This window comes from Pipistrellus hanaki (assembly GCF_964339955.1).
Source record: "Pipistrellus hanaki genome assembly, chromosome: 13".
Taxonomy (NCBI): domain Eukaryota; kingdom Metazoa; phylum Chordata; class Mammalia; order Chiroptera; family Vespertilionidae; genus Pipistrellus; species Pipistrellus hanaki.
Window position 1 is genome coordinate 59,782,242 of NC_140515.1, and position 25,052 is coordinate 59,807,293.

Here is a 25,052-nt window from a genome sequence, read left to right on the forward strand (position 1 = left end):
AGGAGCCATACAAGGAGCAGAGGGGACAATCATGGGGGGGGGGGGCTCCGTAGCCCTCCCGAGGTGGCTCCCAGCTCACCCACCACCCACCCAAGGCCACGGATGGTGTCAGCAAGGGGCAGACACTGGCCACAGACAGGTTGGTTTATTAAGTAGCAAAGAGCTGGAAAAACAGGTCCTAAGGCCGGCGACACGTGTGCACCCCACAGGGGTGTGGGCTAGACCAGGAAGGGCCGAAGGCAGCAACAGGAGGGAGAGGCGGGCCACCTCACGAGGCCCTGCTGGGCGCAGGCGGCGGGCGAGATGTAGTGTGAGGACGAGGGCGGAGCCTGCTCAGGTCTTGTTGAGGGTCCAGAGAGGGTCCAGGAGGCTGAGGGGGTCGTCGGTGGGCTGGGCAGCGCGCAGCCCCTGCCCGTTGTGGGCGTGCAGGAAGTTCTGCTTGCTCATCCTCGGCTTTCCCCGCAAGGAGCTGTCCAGGGAGAAGGCCTCGGGGGTGAGGGAGGCCAGCAGCTCCAGCGAGGAGGAGGAGGGCCCCGGGCTCGGGCCCTCGGGGACGGGCTGCTGCTCCTCCGGCTGGGGTGTCTCGGGCAGGGGCGAAGGGAGGGGGGGTGGCGAGGAGGAGGGGAGCTGGGTGGACTCTGGAAGACTGGCTGGCGGCAGGCCCGGGGGCTCCACAGGGCCCGGCGGGCAGGCGCCTGGGGGATCCAGGGCCCCAGCGGGCCGGATGCTGAGCTTGGCGATGGTGGCCTGGATGGAGCTGATGGGCACGTCCCCGCCGAGGACCAGGTCCTGGGAGTCCTGAGGGAGGTGGTTCTGAGAGGAGAGGCGGGTGAGCACGGGCCCCAGGCTGCGCGGTCCCTGTCCCAGCTGGGGTTCCTGCCTCACCTTCTGGCTGCCGCCTGTGCCGGGCGGGGGCCTGCAGGGCGGGGGCACGCCGTGGCGCTGCAGCACCTGCTCCACGTGTCTCACCACCGCCTCGTGGCAGAACCGGAGGTGCAGCTGCAGGGCACAGGCCTGGTCAGCGGGGGCCGGCCCTCAGGGCGGACAGCCTGTCCCGCCCGAGCCTCACCTTCTCCTGCAGCATGTGCTTCCTCTGCTGCCGCATGCGCCGCACCAGCTGGGGCAGCGCGGGGAGCCCGTTGCCCGCCTCCACCTCCTGCACAGCCGCGTAGAGCAGCGCGAAGGCCCCCGTGCGGCCCACCCCGGAGCTGCAGTGCACGACGACGGGCGTGTGCAGGGGCCGCTGGTGCAGGCAGTGGGCGTGCACCTCCTGGATGAAGCGCAGCAGGTTGCTGGGGCTGTCGGGAAGGCCTCTGCGGGGGAGGGGAGGGCCAGTCACACCTGAGGGAGCCGCGCCACCCTCCCGAGCGCCCACCCCCGGCGCAGACGCACAGCTCCGGCCAGGTGGGGAAGTGCAGGTGCACCAGGGAACGCTTGAGGCTCTGGTCCCGGAACTGCAGGCTCAGCACCCGCTCCACGTGCGTCTCGGTGGTGCGGACGCTGCTCAGCGCCAGGCTCAGGGCGCCGTGCACCATGGGCTGGCCCCTCTCGGTGGGGAAGTAGCGTGCCACCTTTTGCTGAGGGGCAAAGAGGGCGGTTAGCTGGCGATGCTTTCCCAGGATCCCTGCTGGGCACCCACCCACGGCGCCTCACCTTCTCCATCTCCGCCTCCGACACCAGCATGACGATGACGGACACCTTCTGCTCGTGCACCATGAGCCAGAAGTCGGCCGCGGTGCCGGGCAGCGGGGCCTGGGTGGCCACCAGGGGTGGGCAGTACGGGGAGAGGCCCTCCACGCGGCTGGCGTTGATGTAGTCGTCCTTGCCCGAGCGCAGCACCACGCGGTTGCTGTCGTAGGGCATGACGTCCTGGTGCCGGTTCTTCAGCGAGTAGCAGCGGGCGATGGCGATGGAGCGGCCGCGGGCGTCCTGTTCCTGCGCATCCTGCAGCTCCCGCCACACGGCGTCCAGGGCCCCGGCATCGCCCAGCTGGCCCCGGAAGGCCTCCAGCTCCTGCTGCAGCTGCTGCAGCCTCTCGGGGCGCTCGTAGGGGTCCCGCTCGATCAGCCGCAGGGCCTGTGGCCGCCGGCCCTCGGCCGCGTCCACCTTGGTCGGCTGCAGCAGGGGCTGCCCGCCCCCGGGAGGCTGGGTGCCGCCATGCTGGCTCTCGGGGCTGGAGGAGAGCAGGTCTGCGGCCGCAGGGCCCCGGCGCGGGCATGGGGGCGGCTCTGCGGCAGGGGGCCGAGCAGGTACCGGGCCAGGCCCCGGGGAAGGGGCAGGTGAAGGCACCAGGTGGGGGCTAGGGGTGGCCTGGCTGGCAGGTGAGGGTCCTTGAATGGAGAGAGGGGCTGCCTGGGGGCCCAGGGGCCGGGGGGAAGGGGCAGGACCATAGGCCAGGGCGGGATGAGGCGGCTGCGGGGGCCCAGGGCTGGAGAAAGGCAGAGCCCCCGAGTGAGGGGGCAGGGGGTCCTGAGAGGGGGCTGGGTAGAGCTGGGAGTGTAGAGGTGGTGGGGGCTGCCCCAGGACACCAGGCTGAGGGGCGAAGGGGTAGGGGGGCAGGGGAGTCATGAGCCCTGGAGCCTGGGATGGGAAGAGGTGGGGGTGCTGGAGGGGCAGGGGCTGCTGGGCGAGCTGCTGGGGGGGATGCTGGGGGGGCTGCTGGGGGGGCTGGGGCCCAAAGGCCGCCCGTGCGGGATGAAGCTGGGGCTGGGGCCCTATCCTCGGGGCTGGAAACCCCGTGGGGATTGCGGGAGGAAAGTGGTGCTGGGCTGGGGGTGCTGTGAGGGGCTGCTTAGGCCCCAGGGGATAGGTGTAGGGCATGGACAGTGGCTGGGGTGGGGGTACTGGGAAGCAGGGTTGGGGAGGGGCAGGGGTGGGGCTTGGCCGGGGTGCTGTGTGGCTGGAGATGGGCGCCTGGACACTGTCCACTGTGGTGGTGGCTGGCCGGACCCCCATGGCCAGCTCGGGGCCGGAGAACTGGGGAGGGGGGGCGGAGGGCAGGCCGGCAGCCGGGGGGTGCGGGCCCACGGCCCCGTAGGCAGCGGCCACCATGCCGTGCTGCGGGGAGGAGCGGGGCGCGAGGCCCAGCTCTGGGGGGTAGACGGGCGCCCCGTAGACCGCGGGCCCGGGCGCCATGGCCATCGCGGGGGGGCCTGGGGCCTGGGGGCCCCTGGGCTGCATCACCTGGGGGGGCCCCGAGTAGCTGCCTGGGGGCGGGGGGCCCGGGAGATAGTGGGGCCCCGGGCCCCCCGCGCCGGGGAAGGGGCCCGGGGCGAAGCGGAGCGCGGCAGCGGCTCCCAGGAAGGCGTCGGGCAGGCTGCGCAGCTCCTCGGGCGGGTCCCCCAGCTCGCCAGCCTCGCCCTCCTCCCTGCGGGGCAGCAGCGGCTTCGGAGCTGTGGGCCGTGGGGGTGGCTTCTTCTTCAGCTCCCTGCGGGACGAGGCAAGAAGGAACCAGCCCTAGGAGCCCAGCCAGGGCCTGGCCGCAGCGCCCTGCGGTCCCGGGGCCGCACCCACCTGTCCAGGAGCTGCTGGCGGGCAGCCTCGCGGGCCTGGCAGGCGGCCTGGGCCCGCTCCAGGAGGGCCGCCACCTTGCTCTCGAGGTCCGCGTAGAAGTCCTGGCCCTCCTGGGACTTCTTCATCAGGTCCTCGTAGGCCTCGTACGAGGCCACCAGGCTCTGCAGCGTGGCCTTCCACCTGCGGCAGAGGGCGGCGGTGAGCACCGGAGCCACGCCAGGCGGCCCGGGGCGGGAGCGCAGGGCGGGCACTGACTTCTGGTCCAGCTCGCCGAGCGCCCGGCGCACGGCCGCGTACTGCACGTTGGCCTCGGTCAGCGCGCGGAGGACGTTGTCCTGGGCGGCCAGGTTCTGCTCCAGGTACACCCTCAGCTGGTCGTACTTCTTCAGCTGCTCCTCGAACAGCTTCTGAGGGCGTGGGGGTGAGGACAGACACTCAAGGCTTTGCACCTCGGGTGGACCCCAGCCAGCCCGCCGCCTGCCCCGCACCTTCATCTCGGAGCGGTCCGTGGTCACCAGCGAGGCGGTGATGTCATCCTTCTGGATGAGCTCCCGCAGCTGCTGCTCCAGGGACACGCGCTGGTCCCGCATCTCCTGCACCTTGGCCAGGATGCGCTTCAGGGTCTGCAGCACGGCCTGGTCCTCTGGGGGCAGAGGGGGCAGTGAGGCCAGAGCGCGCCAGCGGTCCCCGCCCCGGGCCGGAGGGGGGCTCACCTGGGGTGAGGGCCGGGGTGGGCAGGGCGGCCCGGACCTGGTCCAGTGGCCCACTGAGCAGGCGGAGGTTGCCCACGTGCAAGTTCATGGCGCGGTGCAGCTCGCTGTTGGTGAAGGAGGCCTTCTCGTGGACCTCCTTGTACTTGGCCCATTCCCGCCTCACCTCGGCCAGCTCCGCCTTGGAAACGGCCACGCTGGCCCCTGCCTGGCCCACTGCCTCCTGCCACTTCTGCTCTAGCAGCTCATCCTCCTCCAGCAGGTCCTGGATGTCCTTCAGCGAGGCCTCCACGTCCGTGAACACACCGGACAGCACTGAGGGTGTGATGGGAGGGGGACAGCTTCTGAGGCAGGCAGACCAGGCACCACCCGGGCCTGTGCCCCAGGAGACAGCACTTCCCTCAGCCAAGGCTTGGGTGCAGCCCGATGCGTGCTGAGCGAGCACCCAGGTGTGGGTGGGGGGAGAGATTTGTGCCAGGTGCTGGGAGAGGTGCGCCTCCATCCTGGGGGGTGGGAGGGCAGGGGAAGGCCGCCGGAGATGACACCCCTCCCTCACCTGCCCCCCCCGCCCACCTTGCATGGACTGGACGAGGTTCCGGACAGTGTCGGGCCGGACGCTGAGGGCTGCACACTTCTCCATGAGCTGGGGCGGGATGTGGTTGTACGTGTCCAGGTTGTCCACGGTCTCGGGGTCCAGCTGCATTGAATCCATGAACTGGCTGTGGGGACACCAGGTGGGGGATAGGTGTGACCCAAGTCCCCACAGGTACAGGGAGTGCACTAGGGTGAGTCCCTCACAACTGAAGACAGGTCTGAGGCCCTAGCAAAGAGCAGACCAGCACCCTGACCTCACCCCGAGGCCTGGCCTGGCCCCCAGGGTGCCCACCGCACTGCGCACAGCACTGGGACAGAATGGACACCCCGTAAGACTCGGGCTCTCGCCTAGGTGGTAAATCTAGTAAGTACGATCTTGGGGGGAGGGGGAAACAGAGCGGGGGAACATCTCGCTACTACATCACCTAATGCAGGCAGCACAGGGACCCACCCAGGTCTGGGTGACCCCAGGCCTCCAGCCAGCCCCACACTTACTCCAGGACCTCGTTCTTGTCCTCTATCTTGGCCATGATCTCTCGAAGCAGCTTGGCCTTCTCCTCACTGCAGAAGTGACAGAGCAGAGGCTGGAAGCCTGTCTCTTGAGAATCCCACCCCCCGGTGCGGAGGGCACCCACCTGTACAGTGACGAGGCTTCATGGGCAGCCATCGGCACCAGCTTGGCAAAGATATCAGGGCCTGTGACGGCTGGGTCCGTGGGGTTCACTGGCAAGGGCTTCACCAAGGGGGCACCTGGGAGAGAGACGTGGAGGCCAGGCCGTGCAGACCTCAGGTCTGTTCTAGGCCCTGTACCTCCGCCCTGCCCCCGCCTCCCCAGCGTCAGACCTTTCACAGGCTGCAGGGTGTCCAAGGCCGGGACAGCCTCGTGGTAGATGAAGTCATTGTCCTTCTTGGCAGAGTTGTACCTGGGGTCCCGGGAAGGGAGGGGAGTCTTGGACGAGCAGCAGGCACAGGAGCTGGCCTCTATGGGGCCACGGCTCTCTCCCTCCCAAGGGTGCAGGCAGAGGACCAACACCCTTCCTCATGAGAAGGACCAGGCCACCCCCAGCCCCACAGACTCACTTTCCTCCAATGACGTCCATAGCAAAGCGCAGTGCATCCTGCACAGTGTCAGGCTGGCCCTGCGGGCAGGGGTGGGCTCAGCGTCACCAGGCCGTGCCAGCACCCCCGCCCGCAGGCCTGCTCCCTCTGCTCGGGGCCGGGGCAGCAGCCCCTTTCTCAGCTCTACCTTGGCCAGCTTGATGGCTTCACTGAGCTTGTCCAGGGCGCTCTGGAAGTATGCGACCTGAGGGGACAGTGGGCAGAGCCTGTTGGTCCTTCCCTGCTTGGAGTCTCCTCCTCCTGCCCCCAACGACCCTGCCTGGCCATCCCATGACCCACTAGAAGGCAAGATAGCTGGGTGCCGGCAGCCCCTCTGCGGGAGTCTGCTGTGCCTCCTCGGCTCCAGGGATGAGGGCTGCCAGAGGGACACCTCCCAGAGGGCTGCAGCAGGGCTTGTTCAGGGATGAGGAGGTGAGAGGCAGAGAAGGGAAGGGACCACCGGCATCTCACTAACAAGGCTGGAGCCAGTCCTGAGGGCTGTCCTCACACTCACTCACCTGCTCCCCGAACTTCTGCTGCTCCTCAGCCTGCTTCCCCATGTGCAGCTGGGAGAAGAGAGACATGGCTACTTAGTTCCCAGGCCGGGGCACTCGGCCCAGCCCAGAGCCAGGGGCGCGGTGCCCTCACATGAGCCACAGCCGCGAAGTAGTAGATCTTCATCTGCACCAGCTTCTTCCAGTCCTTCTGGATCCGGCCCAGCAGGGAGGCGGTGTCAGGGTTCTCCAGGGCCCGGCAGGCCTCCTTGTAGTAATCTACCACCTGGGGGCCCAATGGCGTCAGGGGGCGTCGGCAGAGCACCCAGGCCTGCCCGGGCAATCTCCCCGCCCCTACCTGGGCGCTGATGCGGGCCACCAGGAAGCTCTTCCTGTTGTCCAGCATCGACTTCTCCAGAAGGCACTCCTGAGCCTGGCCCTGGGGCAAGCGGTCAGGTCCACTCCCTGGTGCACCGAGGCCTTGCCCTCCCCGCAGACAGACCACAGGGACTCTCCACACCCTCTCCTCCGGCTCCCAGCCTGCTCCCGACCCACCGGGCCTCGCACACCAGAGCCAAGGCCTGCACTGCCTTCTGCTGGCCTGTCCAGGGTCCAGCCCTAAGTGTCCCCTCCCTGGATCCAGCTCCGTTCCCACCAGGGTGCCTCCTTACCAGCATGAGGTTGACGTTGAGAGTGAGGATCTGGCGGCTCATGTCGACGCTGTAGGCGTGGGGGAAGTGCTCCCGCAGGTAGGCAAAGGCGCCTGCTGCACACTGGAAGTGCGTGCAGGAGACCTTCATGCCCTGGGGGGGAGAGGAGGGTGGCCGGGCAGAACCAGATCGGGGGTCTGAGGACACACAGCAGCCCCCCGTTACATCCAATGTCCGGTCCACTGCCCGGCCCTCCCTGCTCACCTCTTCAGACACCCGCTTGTCCATGGCTCCCAGCATGGAGTGCAGTGCACCTGGGGAGGCAGAGGACACAGTGTCAGTCTGGGGGTGCACCCCGCACTTGCTAACAGTAAGGCAAAAGGCACAGTGTTGTCACCCTGAGCAGGAAAATGGGGGTTTGAACTGGGGCAGTGTGTCCATGGATATCAAAGCTGAGCAAATGGGGAAACTCAGGCGTCTGGCCAAGCCTCCTGGTCTCCTGCTCTGCAGCATGCAGGGGTGCAGGTGGGCGAAGGAGGGGTTCCTGGGCAGACTCTAGCCTAGAAGTCCAGTCTGGAAGCTTCTCCCTGGAGCCCAGCTGGGGCTGAGTCATCAGGTGAAGAGCAGAGCCGGCTGAGCCCGACCTTGTTTGCCTTCTGCCTGACGCAGCCCAAAGCCAAAGGGGGGTCGGGCCGTCAGGCAGAGGCCATCGCGGCCATCCCTGCCGGCGGAGCCCAGCGGCAGCAGCCCCACACAGCCCCTGCCAGCAGGTGGCGCCCAGCCGCCCAGAAAGAGGGCTGGCGGAGATGGGGAGGCAGAGGAGAGTCTTCTCCGCATCGGCCCATGGCCCGTCGCCTGCGCGGGCGGAGGCAGCTCACCCAGGTTGTAGAGGATGCAGGCCTGCTCGTACTGGATGTCCTCGTGTGCCACAGACTTGCCTGAGAAGATCTCGGTCCTGCAGACATGGCCCCTGGTCACTGAGGGCAGGTGAGGGCCCAGCCACGGGCGCCCCCCCGGGTTTGAGGGAGGCCCTCTGCAGCAGGAGAAGGGAGGAGGGCACCGGCACCCGGCGCTCCGCTCACCAGGTGACGGGCACGGCGGCCTCCTGGCCCGCGCCCATGGGGACCCGGCTCTGCAGGTAGTGCAGCTGGCCCAGGTACTTGCGGAGGACGCTGCAGCCCTCGAAGTCGCGCGGGACCCGGACGGCGTTCTGCGGGCGGATGGGAGGAGCAGCCGCCATCACTCTGGGCAGGACAGGCTGGGCGCCTGCTCCCGGACACCCAGGAAATGTCAGAGCGGGACGCTGCCCACCCAGGGCCAGGAAAGCCCACTGCTGGGCCCATGGCATCCACCCAACACACCGTCCTGCCGGCCAGAGTGGTGGCAGAACCAGCCCCACCGTCTGGAAGGCCGTTTGCAACCGGCACCAACATTCTGAAATACTCAGAATGAGACCCACAGCTCTGCACCTACAACACACAGAGCAATCCAGAGAGCAGGCTGGACAGCTGGCCCAGCATGTTAACAGGTCAGACTGAGCACCGCCGACACGCCCAGCGAAGAGGCTGCTTAATAAAACGGAGCAGATGCAGACACAGAACAAGACGGATGGCTGCGGGACAGGGGTGTGGGGGGCTGAAGTACAGCGTAAGGATATAGTCAATAAGATTGTAATAACTATGTATACATTAGCAGTGTCAGGCGGGTACTGGGAATGCTTTATAAAGTATATGATTATCAAACCATTATACTGTACACCTGAAACTAATACAAAACATTGACTGTAAACTGTAACAGAATAATATAAAGCAGCTGTTGGTAGGTGGAGGAAAAAGAGAATTATTTTTAAGTAAGTTATGTCAAGGCTACCCACACAAGAGAATGCTCCTCAGCCAGAAAAACGGAAGATATGTTAAAATGTCCAGAACATCTGTGTCAGTGGGGGGAAAGTACATAAAGATGAGTCCTATGATTTCACTTATGTAACAGATGGAGACATTGATATCCAACTACATTATATAGACAAAGATAAAAATCTATACGGGGGGGAGAGGGGGGCAACAGTAAGATATGGACACATATAATACCTTAAAAAAGCGGGGAAAAAATCTATACGGTTACATATGGAAATGTTAAGTGACTATCCCTGAGCAACAGGGTTTAACTTATCTTATTCTATACACAGCAGATATACGTAAAGATATGTTTAATTCTTTATGTATTTATAGTGAACATTTTCAATTTTTTATAATAAGCAATAAAGATACTCCTATTTTCAGAAGAAAAATAAACAGCAGAGCAGACAGTACACCCTCTGAGACACAGCTGCACGCAGGGAGGCGCCCGCTGGGCATGCCCTCACGCCTGCCTGTGTGTGAGGACCGCACCCCCCCCCACCCCCCCACCCCCCGTCCCCGTCCCAGAACTGAGGGCCCACTGGCGAGAACTCTTCCAGGACCCCGCACACCAATCCCGTTCACACCTCATACAAATACTCTCCTCCTACCTGTCGGAGCAGCTCCAGCTTCTTCAGCTCCTCATTGTAGGCTTCCGGGTTCTCTCCATAATTCTTCAGGACAAACTGGAGAAAGGAGGGGAATGTAAACCAGGGACAGAGACTCCCGGCTCCCTCTCCGTCCGTCACCCCGCCCCCGCCCCCCAATCTCACCATCCCGTCAGGGCTCAGGAGCCATCCACACCACAACCATCACCAGCTCAACTCCTGGGCCACCAGCTCAGTCACGGGGCAGCTCCAAGAGGCGGGCCACAGCCGCCTCCTCTGAGCAGTGGACGGCCCTGCGTGAACCCCAGGCCAGTCCTCACCCCGCTGCAGCCTCTCTACGAGGCCCAGGACTCTGCCAGCTCAGGGGGCCCTAAGGAGCATCCCCAAGCAGGCCACAAGCCAAGTCTCCTTAGGATGGGACCCTGCTGTGCTCTGTCCCAACCATAACCCTAACCCACAGTAAATGTAGAGTGGGCGTGCAAAGCCTCTTCCGCGCCCACGGTCCCGGCTGGGAAGGCACCACCGAGAGAGGTCTGCAGCGTCCCTGTCGGTGAGGAAAGGCCCATGGCTGGGCGGCAGGAATGACCAGACAGAGGGCAAAGGGAAGGTCGGGGCTCACACCAGAGGGAGCTGGCAGGCCTGCCCAACCACCACAACTGCCTGCCTCGGAGGTGACCCCACCCACCGGCCTGGAGGCACGGCCAGAACCAATCAGAACCAATCAGGGGGTAGATTTGGTCAGGGCATAGGCCTGGGTTGCGGGCTCGATCCCCAGTGGGGGCGTGCAGGAGGCAGCTGATCCATGGCTCTCTCTCATCACTGATGTTTGTCTCTCTCCCTCTCCCTTCCTCTCTGAAATCAATAGAAACATTTAAAAACTCTTAGAGCAGATGCACAGGAACCTGCCTCCTGAGCGGCTGATGCCACGGCAGGCGAAATGGCTCCTGAGCAGCTCTTCTCGGAGGCCGGGTTCTCCGGGAAGCCACTGCTCACAGGACACCGTGTCGCCACCGTGAGCTCGAGGCTGACTTCTGACAGGCCTCTCCCGGCGCTTCTGAGCCGGGATGCTCCCCCTGGGTCTGAGCGGAGTGAGCCAGCATCTCAGGCGGCCACCTTCCCCGGGTGCCCGCCAGGGAGAGGGGCCCACGAGGCTGCGAAGGCAGGAGAGGCCTCCGGTCACAGAGCAGCACAGACACCGGTCACAGGAAGAGGTGAAAAGCGAGGGGTTCGGACAAGGGAAGGAACTGTAGGCGTGCGACAGAGCAGGTGGAGAAGTGGCCAAAGTCTGGGAAAGCCGTGGAATTTTAGGTGCATTTTCTGGTTTTCACAGTGAGGAAAAGGCCGAGGTTCACCGATGGGCTCCAGAGAACACAGCTGGCGTGTCTGAAGGAACGCAGGGCAGAGTGGAGAGGAAACTACTCCCAAGCCCATTTTCTTTCTTTCTTTGAAATATACTTTTTATTGATTTCGGAGAGGAAGGGAGAGGGAGAGAAACATCTATCAGAGAGAATCAGGGACCCTGCACGCCCCCCAGTGGGGACGCAGCCTGCCACCAGGGTCTGTGCCCTGACGGGGAATCGAACCCTGACCTTCTGGTTCCTAGGTCGATGCTCAGCCCTGAGCCACCCGGGCCGCCGGGCCTCCTGCGGGCACCGGCCTCCTGAGGGTCACCGTTTTTCTTCCTTCGGCCACTGCTTTTGTAAACACAGCTGAGGAGGAGGATGGCGCTGGTCCTCACTCCTGCAGACGCGCAGGAAGCCCGGCGGCCCTTCGCACGGCAGCCGTCGCAGGGGCTCCCAGGCGACTTTTGCCCCCGATCTTGGGGTCACGGAGGCCCCCGCCTCCATCCGCGCCAGCCACGCCCGCGTCCTCCTACCGGGTCCACCATGGAGCGCGGGCCCCGCCGCAGCTCCCGCTGCTGGGCCCCGGGGGCGGCCGGCAAAGAGGCGCCCGCCCGAGGGACCCGGAGCCGTGCGGTGCGGTGCGGTCCGGGGGCTCCGGGCCGGGCTCCCCCGGGAAGAGCGGACAGAAGTGCCCCGAGGCCCGGAGCCCCAGGGCCGTCTCACATCACGGAGGCCCGCGCCCCGCCCCACCGGCTCCCCGGGCGGGTCCGGCGTGGAGGGCGCCCCGGGCGGCCCGGACCGAAGTCAGGCCGCGGCTCCCACGACGCCGCGGTGCCGCCCGGCGCGGAGGCGGAGGCGGAGGCGGAGGCCGGGCCGGCCGCGGGCCTCCCTCGCGGGGCCTGAGGAGGGGACGGCGCGCAGGGGCGTCACGCGCGGGCCGGCGGCGGAGACGCGGAAGGAGCGGGAGGGGAGAGCGGCGCTCACCTTCTTCACGGCCGCCTGGAAGAGGAAGTCGCCGGCCTCCTTCAGGTCCAGCCAGATCATGGGCATGCGGGGCACGGCCTCCATGGCGGACGGAGCCCCGCGCCACCGGCCGCTCCCCTCGGCCCTCCAGCTGCTGGCTCAGCCGCGCGCACTGCCCCGCCCCTCCGCGCCGGAAGGCGGGCGTCACGCGGCGGAAGAACAGCCCGCACGGCCTTCTGGGAGATGTAGTCCCCGCCCGGCCCGCGCAGCCTTGCGCACATGCGCAGTTCAGTCTCCTCCGAGAAGAGGGCGAAGAGGCTTGCGAATCTCCGGCCCGACGCGAAAGGGCTTCTGGGAGTAGTAGTCTTCCTCCCTTAGCTGCTCGGAGGGCGCAAGCTGGTTTCTTCTGGGCCATGCAGACCCGCATGCCGAACCTCGGCCTAGCTGCCGGGACCGGAGCCAGCCGGTAGCGAGTGGGGGACCATAGGTAGCACTGCTGAGCGAGGAAAGGCGAGATTTGGGACGTGGGGCCCGGGAAGCAGTTTGGCCACGGGATACAGAGCCCAGGCCCGAGCATGAGGTCAGCAAGAGACGGGAATTAAGCAGTTGCTGGTCAGTGTGGACTGGAGCCGTCAGGAAGGAAGGGGGGGGGGGGGAGGAGGAGGCCCTCCTTGATCTTGCAATCTGGGAGGACCCATAGAGGCTGGCGGTCCAGGTGGGGTGGGCGGAGACTGCGGGCGCAAAGGGGGGCCTGGCCTGTCTCCGGATGGGAGGAGCCTGGATGGTCCTACCTCCTGAGCTTGTTGGGGCAGCTGTCCTTCCCCTTTTATAGAATGGGACCCCTCAGCCCTCACGGCGCTCCGGGGGGTGGACTGCACAGAACATGCCTGTGAGGACCCTGGACGTTAAGGGCTAGGGCTGCCATAGCAATGCGTCACCGGCTGCCCGGCCGGCTTAAGCAGCAGAAAATACTTTCCTCGCCCTTCTGGAGGCCACACCGGAGGTCAAGGTGTCACAAGCTGGGCTCCCGAGGCCCGGCTCCGTGGCTGGTAGGGGAACCTCTGCCTGCGTCGTCACATGGCGGTCCTTCTCGGCGTGTCTGTGTCCCAATAATCTCCCTGTGAGGACACCAGTGAGACCTGCTCACATAGGCACCTCTCTAAGGGTCTGTCTCAGGGGTGACGCAGACATGCACCGAGGTCTCCGGTTGGTCACTTCCCTCCCTCCCTGCCTTCCCTCTGAGCTTCCTCAGTCTGTCCATGTCTCCTGACCCACTCGTTCATCCGTTTATTTAATTCATGAGATTCCACCTATGAGTGAGAGCATGTCTCTCTGATGGCTTATTCACTTAGGGTAATGCTCTCCAGGCCACAGACAATAGGGTGGTGAAGTCCTGGGACCGGGGCGGGCTAGAAGAGGGGGGGGGGTGTACATAATATTTTCAACAATAAAGAATTTTTTTTTACCTTTTATTTTTTTAATACATTTTATTGATTTTTTTTACAGAGAGGAAGGGAGAGAGAGAGAGAGAGAGCTAGAAACATCGACCAGCTGCCTCTTGCACACCCCCTACCCGGGATGTGCCTGCAACCAATGTACATGCCCTTGACCGGAATCGAACTTGGGACCTTTCAGTCCGCAGACCGACACTCTACCACTGAGCCAAACCCGCTTTGGCTTACCTTTTATTTTATTTATGTATAAATATATTTCATTGATTTTTTACAGAGGAAGGGAGAGAGATAGAGAGCTAGAAACATCGATGAGAGAGAAACATCGACCAGCTGCCTCTTGCACACCCCCTACCGGGGATGTGCCTGCAACCGACGTACATGCCCTTGACCGGAATCAAACCCGGGACCTTTCAGTCCGCAGACCGACGCTCTACCGCTGAGCCAAACCGGTTTCGGCTAAAGAATTTTTTTAAAAGAGTATCCACACGGAGTCCCATTCTGAGGTCCTGGGGCTGGGACTTCACAGGAATTTGGGAGAAGTGGGGAGGGGCCACATCACAGGGTCCGAGTCACCTGGTGTGAGAGGCCCTGTGGGGAGGGCCTGGAGTGCAGAGGGGAAGGGGTGAGGATGGGCCGGGGAGGGGCCACAGCGGGGAGTCCCGTAAGGTGTTTCCTCCCCAGGCCAGGGCTGGGAGTTCGGGGAAACAGACTTGGAGTAATGGGGAGGTGTACACCCGTCACCAGGGGGCAGCAAACACCCATTCAGCCAAATCAGTTCTCCTCTCCATCAGCCCCCCACACTCGGCGGAGCGGGGCGGCCTGGCAGATGCCGGTGTGGCGCACCTGTGTCCACACTGCCGGGGTTGCAGCTGTGTGTGTCCCCACGGGCGATGGGGCCACAGCCCTTTCTCCACCGACTTGGGCAAGGGCTGAGGCAAGCTGAGGCCCCGCCAGGCCAGGCCGGAGCCCGCCCAAGGGCCGCGGCTTCCCTCTGCACAGCTGCCGCCGCCCGGGGAGCGCTTTCTGCTTCCACCTGCTCGGGAGGCGCGGGAGCCTGGGACGCGGCAGGTCCACCGGCAAAGCCTGTGGCCGGACGGTCCCCTGAGGGCAGCCCTGCTCCCTGCACCCTCCAGTGCCCTCCAGACCCTCACCTGCCCCCGGCCCCAATCTCGGCCCCAAGGCGGTCACATGCAGGGCGGGGCTTGGGGACCCTCCTCCGGGACGCGGGAATCCTGCCCTCCCCTCCCAGGCGCCAGGCCCGCTCCCAGCAGACTCCCCTCAGCGGGTGGGGGCCAGCCAGGGGGGGGCGGAGCGGAGGGGGCACCGCCCTGCTGGTAGCCCAGTCCCTCCCAGCACCTTCCCTTGCCAGGTCTGTGCCTGAGCTCAGTTCTTTTAAAATATATATATATATTTAGCTGAAACTGGTTTGGCTCAGTGGTAGAGCGTCGGTCTGCGGACTGAAGGGTCCCGGGTTCGATTCCGGTCGGGGGCATGTACATTGGTTGCGGGCACATCCCTGGTAGGGGGTGTGCAAGAGGCGGCTGGTCGATGTTGCTCTCTCATCAACGTTTCTAGCTCTCTATCTCTCTCCCTTCCTCCTCTCTGTAAAAAATCAATAAAATATATGTTTTTTAAATAAAAAAAATAAAAAAAACATATATATTGATTGATTGATTTCAGAGAGGAAGGAAGAGGGAGAGAAACATTGATGAGAAAAAACAATTGGCTGCCGCTGCATGCCCTCTGCTGGGGAACAAGCCCACAACCCAGACAAGTGCCCTGACCTGGGATCAAACCTGGGACCCTTCAGTCCGCAGTGCCACGCTCTATCCACTGGGCCACACTGGCGAGGGCTGAGTGAGGATATTTTGAAAGATTTGCAAATGGACATCAAGCACGGGCAATATGATTTTTCTTGTGCTTGATGTCCATTTGCAAATCTTTCAAAAAATCCTCACCCAGCCCTCACCAGTGTGGCTCAGTGGATAGTGTTGGCCTGCGGACTGAAGGGTCCTGGGTTCGGTTCTGGTCAAGGGCATGTACTTTGGTTGTGGGCACATCCCCAGTAGGGGGTGTGCAGGAGCCAGCTGATGGATGTTTCTCTCTCATTGATGTTTCTGACTCTCTATCCTTCTCCCTTCCTCTCTGTAAAAAAAAAAAAAAAATCGATAAAATATATACATTTTTTAAAAAGCATACTGCCCATCCCAGCAGCTAGGAGTCCTGACCCCAGCCTCCCAGCCGGGTCCGGGGAGCAGCCAGGAGGAGGGGGAGGACAGTGAGGTCTTCCTGGGCGGCTGCTGCTGTCACGGCCACGAGGGACGGACGGTGAGCCATGGATGGTCAGATCGTAGGGCTTTTTCAAAGTCAGGGCCAGGTTTTAGAGGCTGACCCCGGCCTGTAAAACGTAACGTCGTGGATGTCACCCTGGGCCCAGCCGCAGAGGAGACCACCTCTGTGTGCACGTGGCCGAGGAGCTGCCGCACACAGAATTGTGTTCCGGAAGGTTCTTTGGGATCAAACCAGAACGGCCAGGCAGGCAGAGACGGCCCGGAGTCCTGCCGGTTAGAGCCGAGGCGGCCTCAGCCGGGTCTCCTGCCCCCGGCTCGGGGTTCTCCCCCCACTCTGAGGCCCGGACCCGTTGCCCAAACCTGCTTGCTTCTTAGCCAAGGGCATTTCAGAACGTTGGCCAACCGTGGTGCCCGGCACAGGAAGGGAGCGGCCGGTGTCACCAGCAGCCGTTGGGCAGGGCAGCCCGCAGCGCCTTAAAGGGCGGGCGGCTGGCCGGCGGCGGCGCGGCGGGCCATGGCGGGGGCCTGGAGGGCACTGGTGCTGGCGGCGGGCCTGGCGGCGGCGGCCTGTGTGGCCCAGCGCCAGCCGGGCTTCGAGGAGAGGCTCGTGGACCAGGCCCTGCAGCTCTTCAACGCCGGGAGACGGGGCCAGCCCCTGTTCCGCCTGCGGGAAGTCCTCCGGGTGCCCAGATCGGTGAGTGCCGCGGCCCCAGCCCGGGGCCGGACACCTGCCTCGTGGCCGCCCGGGGGGCCGGGCGGAGGCGGCAGCACGGCCCAGGTGCCGGTTACCGAGCGGCCGGTAGGGAAGCCGTGTCTGCACCGGGAGGCATGGAGGGGTCGTCTCTGCCGGACAGCGGGCTGGCCGGGGGGCTGGGCCTCGCGGGGCAGGAGCCGGCCGCTGGAAGGCGCAGGAGGAAACGGCCTGGTCTCCCCGGCCTCGCAGGGGCTCCCCGTCCCTCCCGCCCTGTGGCCTCTCCGGCAGGCAGCTGAGCATGCAGGGCGGCATTCGCTCTTTAACTCCTTTGTTGTTTAAAGGATTACCCAGTGTTACATAGCTCTCCTTTCCCCCTGACACCCCCATGCTCCCCCCGATGCTGGTGTTCTTCTGTTGGTTTTCTTGCCCATCCTCACCTGAGGATATTCCCCCACTGCCTTTTCTGGGAGACGGGAGGGAGTGAGGGAGGGAAATGTCGACGCCAGAGAGCCACGCCCATGGTGTGTCCTGCACGCTCTAACCACTGAGCACGCCGCCGAGGCAGGGCGGGTGCTCCTGTTCCTGTTCCAGCTCCGCAGTGGCCGCTGCGGCCGGCCTCCGAGAGCCCCGTCCGCTGCTGAGGAGGCCCGGCCGGGGCGAGAGCCGGACCCGGCTCAGCCCTCCCCGGCAGCTGTGACCCCGCGCCTCGGCTCGTCGGGGGGGGGGGGGGGGGGCGCTGACCGGAGCTGCTCTGGCCTCTGCAGAACTCCACCTTCAAGACGCTGGTGAGCTTCCGGGCCCAGGAGACGGTGTGCCTCGCCGGGCGGCGGCCGGAGCCCCAGCAGTGCGCCTTCAGGGACGGCGGGGTGAGTCTCCCGGGGTGTGTGTGTGTGTGTGTGTGTATGTATGTCTCTCTCTCTGTGTGTCTCTGTGTGTGCGTCTGTGTATGTGTATGTGTATGTGTGTGTGTGTATCTGTGTGTGTGTGTGTCTGTGTATATGTGTGTATGTGTGTGTGTGTGTCTGTGTGTGTGTGTGTGTGTGTGTCTCCGGCCACCTCCCCGGCCCTGCCAGGCTTCCCTGTAGGAGCCTTTTTCCTATCGCTCTTGTGTTTTCTTTCTATAAATCACTCAGTCCTCATTATAAAAGCAACACGTACTACAAATGACTAAATAGCCCTGGCTGGTTTGGCTCAGCAGATAGAGCATTGGCCTGTGGACTGAAGGGTCCCAGGTTCGATTCCCTCAAGGGCACGTGCCTGGGTTGTGGGCTTGATCCCCAGCAGGAGGCAGCCAATCCATAATTCTCTCATCAGTGATGTTGCACTCTCTCTCTCTCCTTTCCTCTCTGAAATCAATATATTTAAAAATAAAAAATGACTAAACAGAAAAAGAATAAAGTGGGACCATAATGTACCCAAGGTATAAAATTAGAAAAATAACATTTTTTTAAAATAGCAAATTAACAAATTGTGGAGAAGCAACATAAAATTGGGTCAGATCTCCCACAACCCCTCCCAGGGTCAGGCAGCCACCGCGGTGGGTCCCCTCACGCTCGCACCCACGCGAACAGGCTGGTTGGGATGTTCTCCCGGAGACACAGGCACGGCTCCAGCCGGCCTCCCCGGGCCCCGGGGCAAACCCAGCTCGCTCTCTGGTTTGGGGGCCCAGGCCCCGGGCGGGCGGCTGCGGGGTGGGTGCTGCGCCCGGATGCCCTGCAGCCCCTGCCCGCTGCCCGCAGGAGGAGCGGAACTGCACGGGCGCCTCCTTCATGCGGGGCCCCCTGCGCGTCCTGATGGTCGACTGCAGCCCAGGCCCGGAGCGCCCCCAAGAGGTGAGCCTTGGCTGGGCACCTGGCCTCAGTCTCCTCTTCGGGAGGATGGCCGTCCCCAATGTCCTCAGTGCAGGTTCTCGAGGGAATGAGGATGGGGGTCATCGGGAGCAGGGAGGGGAGAGACCAGGGGGGGCAGGGGGTGCTGGGAGGGCACCTGCCTCGGGGGCCAGGACACTGGCTCTGTTCCCGCCCCAAGAAACACCCGGAGACCGACCCTCCTCTGCACCCACATCTGGGGGGAACCACCCCGAGGTGCAGCCTCCCGGCCAGCGAGGGGAGGAGCGGGCACCCGCCCACCCCATGGCTAACACGGCCGCCGGGGGAGAGGGACCAGGCAGGGCGGGAGGGGTGCTGGGGGGTGGGGGGTGGGGGGTGGGGGAGAGGGACCAGGCAGGGCGGGAGGGGTGATGGGGGGTGGGGGGGGAGAGGGGGGAGAGGGACCAGGCAGGGCGGGAGGGGTGCTGGGGGGTGGGGGGGGGGGAGAGGGGGGAGAGGGACCAGGCAGGGCGGGAGGGGTGCTGGGGGGTGGGGGGGGGAGAGGGGGGAGAGGGACCAGGCAGGGCGGGAGGGGTGCTGGGGGGTGGGGGGGGGGAGAGGGGGGAGAGGGACCAGGCAGGGCGAGAGGGGTGCTGGGGGTGGGGGGGGGAGAGGGGGGAGAGGGACCAGGCAGGGCGGGAGGGGTGCTGGGGGGTGGGGGGGGGGAGAGGGGGGAGAGGGACCAGGCAGGGCGGGAGGGGTGCTGGGGGGTGGGGGGGGGGAGAGGGGGGAGAGGGACCAGGCAGGGCGAGAGGGGTGCTGGGGGGTGGGGGGGGAGAGGGGGGAGAGGGACCAGGCAGGGCGGGAGGGGTGCTGGGGGGTGGGGGGGGGAGAGGGGGGAGAGGGACCAGGCAGGGCGGGAGGGGTGCTGGGGGGTGGGGGGGGGAGAGGGGGGAGAGGGACCAGGCAGGGCGGGAGGGGTGCTGGGGGGTGGGGGGGGGAGAGGGGGGAGAGGGACCAGGCAGGGCGGGAGGGGTGCTGGGGGGTGGGGGGGGGGAGAGGGGGAGAGGGACCAGGCAGGGCGGGAGGGGTGCTGGGGGGTGGGGGGGGGGGAGAGGGGGGAGAGGGACCAGGCAGGGCGGGAGGGGTGCTGGGGGGTGGGGGGGGGGAGAGGGGGGAGAGGGACCAGGCAGGGCGGGAGGGGTGCTGGGGGGTGGGGGGGGGGAGAGGGGGGAGAGGGACCAGGCAGGGCGGGAGGGGTGCTGGGGGGTGGGGGGGGGGGAGAGGGGGAGAGGGACCAGGCAGGGCGGGAGGGGTGCTGGGGGGTGGGGGGGGGGAGAGGGGGGAGAGGGACCAGGCAGGGCGGGAGGGGTGCTGGGGGGTGGGGGGGGGGAGAGGGGGGAGAGGGACCAGGCAGGGCGGGAGGGGTGCTGGGGGGTGGGGGGGGGGAGAGGGGGGAGAGGGACCAGGCAGGGCGAGAGGGGTGCTGGGGGGTGGGGGGGGGGAGAGGGGGGAGAGGGACCAGGCAGGGCGGGAGGGGTGCTGGGGGGTGGGGGGGGGAGAGGGGGAGAGGGACCAGGCAGGGCGAGAGGGGTGATGGGGGGTGGGGGGTGGGGGGTGGGGGAGAGGGACCAGGCAGGGCGGGAGGGGTGATGGGGGGTGGGGGGAGAGGGGGGAGAGGGATCAGGCAGGGCGAGAGGGGTGATGGGGGGTAGGGGGTGGGGGAGAGGGGGAGAGGGACCAGGCAGGGCGGGAGGGGTGATGGGGGGTGGGGGGTGGGGGAGAGGGGGGAGAGGGACCAGGCAGGGCGGGAGGGGTGATGGGGGGTGGGGGGTGGGGAGAGGGGGGAGAGGGACCAGGCAGGGCGGGAGGGGTGACGGGGGGGGGGGGGGAGGGAAGGCCGCGGGGGCGGTGAATGACCGTGGCGCCCTCTGCAGGGCTTGCGGGAGAAGCGGTCGGCTCCGTCCCCAGAAGCAGCTGCTCCAGAGGTCGACAGCTCCAAGCTGCCCCCTGTGGTCAGGGACATATATGAGAAAGCCAAGTTCGACATCATCTCCAACATCCTGAGAAATTTCTAGGGCTGGGGAGGGAGGGGAGGCTGGCACCCCGCCGTGACCTCCCCTCCCACCGCCCTCTCCCCAGCAGCCCTCACCCCCCCTCCCCCGCCATAACCTCCCCTCCCACCGCCCTCAGCACCCCCTTGCTGCCTGGTCCCCACAGGCCTCTGCTCTCGCACGCCGGCTGCCCTCTGCCACGCCTGCCCGTCTGTGTCTAACTCCCACTCACCCTCCAGGCCCAGCGCCAACACCACCTCCTCCAGGAAGCCCCGGGCTTGCCCCCAGCAGGTGTCCCTCCCTCCTCAGAGCGGTCAGGGACCTCAGAGCCCGCGGGCGTGGCCTGCTGTGCCCCGGCCAGACGCACCGCACTGTGTGTGCCCCCGGCTGTACCCGCCGGCCGGTTTCTCGGCCAGGTGCTCCTGGAGGACGGCTCCTCCTGTGCATGCCTGCCCCCCCCCCCCCGCCCGCCCAGTCCCTTCCCACCCGCAGGGGCTGCCCGGGGTCAGCCGTCCTCCGGGGAGAGGCTCAATAAAGCATTTCTGCATCAACGACTGAGTGCCTGTGCGGACGGATGAAGCGCTAGCGCTGGACGTGAGGCAGGCCCGGGCGGTCCCACTGTGCGCCAAGGTCCCTGGGTCAGGGCAGGGCGATGGAGAAGCACGGGTGCAGCGGCGGGCACGTGAGGCCTCCCCTTCATCAGAGCTCCAGGCCGCACCTCTCGGCGTCTGTCAGCCGCCCCTGCCTCCTGCGCGGTGCAGAGGGTGCGGCGCTCAGAGCCTCCCTCCGCCATCCGGGCAGGGGCCTCTGCCGGCAGACCGGCGTCCTGGCTGCGCTCTCCCCGGTGCCGCCGGGCTCGTGGGGGAGAACACGGACCTGGGCGTGGAGCCCGGCGTGCGGCTCCCGGTCCCGTCGGGGTGACGTCCGTGACTGTGGGCAGCGGTTAAAGCAGGCGTGTGCGCCACAGGGGGAGGGGAGGGCGTGGGCTCCGTGCAGGGAGGGGTGTCCCAGGCCTGACTGAGGGAGGTGGAGCAGGCACGAGGCGTGTGCAGCTGCAGCCCGGCAGCCTCCGCGATGGGGGTCGCCCACAGGGAGAGCGGGGCGGGGGAAGGGCCGATCTCTCCCACCACGGAGCCAGCCACGGAGCCCGCCACGGAGCCGCGGAGCCACGGAGCCCGCGGTCCTCCTGTGACCCACACAGGTCCTCCCCCCCGGCAGCAGAGCCAGCCCAGGCCCGGCAGCAGACCGCCGGCGTGGGGCTGGAGAACCGTGGTCCCCAGGCCGCAGACAGGCCCCGCAGGCGGCCTAGCCCTGGGCGGTGGCCATGGCCCTGGACGGAGCTGGGCAGGCCGTGCTCAGTGGTCTGACGCAGGTTCTTTCTGCCCCACGAGCCACGCTGCCTTCTCGGGGCTGCTGAGGGCCCGTGGGAGTCGGTGGCGTGTTTGTGTGCACACGGGCTGGTGGGTGTGTGGGACGGGCACCCTTCCGAACCCGAGCACGGAACTGCCGGCTTCGCTGCGCAGGGCGAGCCCGGCGACGCGGCAGGCGTGGCCTCTCTCATCCTCGCCGGCACCGGGCTTCAGGAGGGCGGGTCTGGGACCGGCTGCGCGTGGGGAAGTGGAAACGGAACTGGGAGTCCCGTCTCCCGCGGACACGGGCCCGGCCCCAGGGAAGTCTGTGGTCGGAGAACTTCCCGTGCAGTCGGAGAGGGGAGCGGGGAGGATGGTGATGGAAGAGGCCGGACTTGGGGTGGTGAACGCCATACACACACCCAGGAGGTAGTGTACCTGAAACCCGCAGTTTTATTAGCCAATGTCACCTCAATAAATTAAAAAAATAAACAAACCAAAGAATGTTCCAGTGACTTACGTGTACCAAAGCTACTCTGGCCCAGAGTAGGAGCAGGGAGCGGTTCTGCCCGGAGTCAGCGGCCACAGGCCACGGGGACTGCGGAGTCCGATGGCAGCGAGCAGAGGGCCAAGGGCAGTGCAATCGGGACAGGAGCACGCGTGCACAATTCCCACCAGAACCCCTCGTGTACATACACGACTTTCCAAAGACTGCGTTTGCTCTCTCTGGCTTTTTCCTTATTTTCACAGGCATATTTTTACTTCGTTCTGTTTCAATGAATCACAATAAAAATATGATTTACTTCTAATAGTATTTAAAAAATAAATCAGGGAAGGGCGAGACGATAGAAGCGTACTCTTTATTTCTCTTTGGTTTCTTATCACAAAGGGCATGCGCTCTATAAATAAAGGGCGTGGTTTCTGGGGAGCAGAACGGGGCGGGAGGAGTGCCCTGCTCCCCTCCTGTGGCCGAGTCCAGGCTGGTCTTCAGCTCCCCCTGGCTTTGATCGCAGAACTCAGGCTTTCGAGGGGAAATGCCCGCACAGGTCAGGCTGGGCTGGACCCCAGGCGGCTGGCACCGTAGCTGCCCTGCCTCCACAGCCTCTGGGGTGACGGCTCTTCTCCCCGGCTGCTGAAAGGCGCCAGCACCAAAGGGCAGACCAGCTGTTTGCAAACACCCCCAGACGGAGGGGCTGAGGGGCGTGTACACCTGGGTGAGTGCATGTGCTGAGCGGTCCAGGCTGGTCCCTCTGGAAGCGCCCTGCAGTGTCGCCCGGGACGTGGGAGGGACGTGGAAGGCCACCACCAGGGCAGCAGGTCGCGGGAAATGATCCACGCCCAGTGGCAGCCTCTGGCCAGCATCCTGAAGACCGGCCAGGCCCCCTCGTTGGTCCACCAACCGGCTCTCAGCGCCGTCACCGTCCAGGCTCAGGGCTGTCAGGTCCACAGCGGAAGGGGCTGATGAGAATGGGACGAGCACTGCAGCCCCTCCACACCAGGAACACAGACCACCCCGCGGGGAACGAGAGGGCGGGCCATCGGAGCTGCCCTATCCTCAGCTCCGCTGTATGGATTGTCGTCGTTAAAAACTCATTTCAAGTGCTTGTCAGAGGCCCGTGCCTGGTGGCAGGTACAAGGGTCTTCCCTCCGGAACCTCGCGGCCTCGGGCCTCCCACTGCTCCCCACCAGGCTCCCGGGCCCCCGGCCGGCACGGCGGACCCGAGGCCGCCGGGAAGACGGGTCGGAGGCCCGGCCGGCACTGAAGGACGCCTCTGGCCGCCCGGGAGCAGGCATCACCGGCTGACGGCGGCCACCGCCCTGTGCGGACAGGGGTCCTCCTGGGCCGGTCCGTCAGGGAGGAGGGGAGGGAGCACGCCTGTCCGCCAGAGCCCTTTGCTCGGAGGAGGGGCAGGACTAGAAAGCCTCTGGCCTCGATGCTTCACTTCAGAGCCGGCTCTGCGTGGAGTCGAGGCCCGCCCGCTGGCCAGGCTGCCGAGGGCGCAGGGAGGCCAGGCCTGGGCGGCAGTGGGAGCAGCAGCAGGGGGTGGCAGGGCAGGCAGGGCCGCCGGACCGAGTGCCCGCTGGCTCCAGAGCAGTCAGGGAGCCCCACCAGCTTCACCGCAGCCTCTAGTAGCCAGGCTGCTTGCTGCCGGTGGAACAGGAAGGAGGGGAAGGCGGGGAGGGGAGTGAGCCAGGGCGGCCGTGCGTGGCCACGGGGCACCGGGAGCCGCCAGCCGGCAGCCGGCGTGCGCCTGCAGGAGCTGCGGGCGCTCGGCCGCCTCCTAAGCCTGCGGCGAGGAGTCCCCGATGATGGGAGTGAAGACACCGGGAGCACCTTGCGGCAGGGCCGGCCGAGTGCGCTGTTCGACCGCAGGGCGGAGGGAACCCTGCTGCTGTGCGAGGCTCAGGACTGGATCCGAAGGTGGGTGAGGCCTCCACCCTGTGTGCCGGGTGGTTTTCTGCTTAAACACGATTTCCTTTCAGTGTCTTTTTTTTAACGTCTTCTTCTTGTAAAAATGTTCACGTAGGAAAAAGTTACTTTTCTTCCCAGTTTCTTTCAAGTATCTTTTTTCCTCCCGTTTCTCCAGAATAAGATGAGAAGACCTCACTGGACCCAACAGCAGACAGGATCGCCGAGCTCTCCGCTCACCAGGACGGGACGAGGCCCCTGCCCGGGCGGGCGGGCGGGCGGGCGGGCGGGCGGGCGGGCGGGCGGGCGGACGGCGGACCGAGGCGCCTGGAGCGAGCCCCCCGCAGGCCGTCTCCACGGCGGCGAGAACTCCGAGCGTCCTTCTCCCCCAGCCACCCCCCGCTTCCACGCGTGGCTGCCCCGCAGATGGAGGCCTCCTGCCAGGCTGCTCGGAGCCGAGCCGGGAGATGGACGGGCCTGAGCGTGTGACCACAGCAGCCGCCGGCACCAGCTGTGAGGCCGAGGCACCTGGCCAGGCCGTGCATCTGGGGCCCTGGACTCGGAGGGCGCGGGCAGAGGGAGGCCCGGCGCCCGGGAACCGCCCCTCGGCTCCCGGCCCTGCCTGCGGGCCCCGCCTCTCCGGGCGGGCGGAGTGCCCCTGGAGGCCGTCCCGCTGGTGCCTGCTCCGACCCGCCACGCCCCCTGCGCTCAGACGGCGGGGAGCGGGAGGCAGCCCACCCCGACGCCGCCCTCGTGGCAGGCCATGGGCGCGGTGGGCGTCCAGCCGCCCGCCTCCGGGTCGTACACCTCCATGGAGCTGAGGTTGGACTGCCCGTCGTAGCCGCCCACGGCGTAGAGCCGCCCGCAGCTGGCCACCAGGGACACGCGGCTGCGGCGCGAGAGCATGGGCGCCACGAGGCTCCACTGGCCGGCCTCGGCGCTGTACGCCTCGGCGCTGCTGAGGAAGCCGGAGCCGTCGTAGCCGCCGCACACGAACAGCCGGCTGCCCAGGGCGGCCGCCCCATGCCGGCAGCGCTTGTTGAGCATGCCGGCCGCCGGGTGCCAGGTGGCCGTGTGCTGGTTGTAGTGCTCCACCTGCGGGAGGCCAGGCGGGCGTCAGCACC

The 25,052-nt window shown here is 66.0% G+C and overlaps 3 protein-coding genes across 6 annotated transcripts in view; 1 reads left to right on the top strand and 2 right to left on the bottom strand.

Annotated features, from left to right (window-relative positions):
- Positions 1–130: 130 nt before the first annotated feature.
- On the bottom strand, positions 131–12,549 carry PTPN23 (protein tyrosine phosphatase non-receptor type 23). 2 transcript variants are annotated; one of them, XM_084901599.1, is made up of 24 exons: positions 11,890–12,540; positions 9,566–9,640; positions 8,142–8,269; positions 7,938–8,014; positions 7,324–7,373; positions 7,081–7,212; positions 6,768–6,848; positions 6,564–6,695; positions 6,434–6,481; positions 6,064–6,120; positions 5,898–5,956; positions 5,661–5,740; positions 5,453–5,567; positions 5,313–5,378; positions 4,797–4,942; positions 4,227–4,538; positions 4,002–4,156; positions 3,769–3,920; positions 3,514–3,693; positions 1,654–3,427; positions 1,393–1,577; positions 1,070–1,313; positions 886–999; positions 131–813 (listed from the first exon to the last, which is right to left on the bottom strand). In XM_084901599.1, the coding sequence occupies exons 1-24, from the start codon at positions 11,971–11,973 to the stop codon at positions 334–336; spliced, it is 4,926 nt and encodes a 1,641-aa protein (XP_084757725.1). In that variant the 5' UTR covers positions 11,974–12,540; the 3' UTR covers positions 131–333. The 2 variants fall into 2 exon arrangements, with proteins under 2 accessions (XP_084757725.1, XP_084757724.1); XM_084901598.1 differs by having other exon boundaries at positions 131–999; positions 11,890–12,549.
- Positions 12,550–16,076: 3,527 nt separating this feature from the next.
- Positions 16,077–20,720, top strand: LOC311631505 (15 kDa protein A-like). The gene is made up of 4 exons (XM_084901675.1): positions 16,077–16,307; positions 17,072–17,173; positions 18,047–18,139; positions 20,053–20,720. The coding sequence occupies exons 1-4, from the start codon at positions 16,128–16,130 to the stop codon at positions 20,191–20,193; spliced, it is 516 nt and encodes a 171-aa protein (XP_084757801.1). The 5' UTR covers positions 16,077–16,127; the 3' UTR covers positions 20,194–20,720.
- Positions 20,721–21,954: 1,234 nt separating this feature from the next.
- KLHL18 (kelch like family member 18) overlaps positions 21,955–25,052 on the bottom strand; it is a 32,369-nt gene continuing 29,271 nt past the window's right edge. For all 3 annotated transcript variants that reach the window (XM_084901658.1, XM_084901657.1, XM_084901659.1), the window contains exon 10: positions 21,955–25,023. In XM_084901658.1, coding sequence (XP_084757784.1) covers positions 24,637–25,023 — 387 coding nt within the window. In that variant the 3' untranslated portion in view covers positions 21,955–24,636. The remainder of the gene's footprint in view (positions 25,024–25,052) is intronic.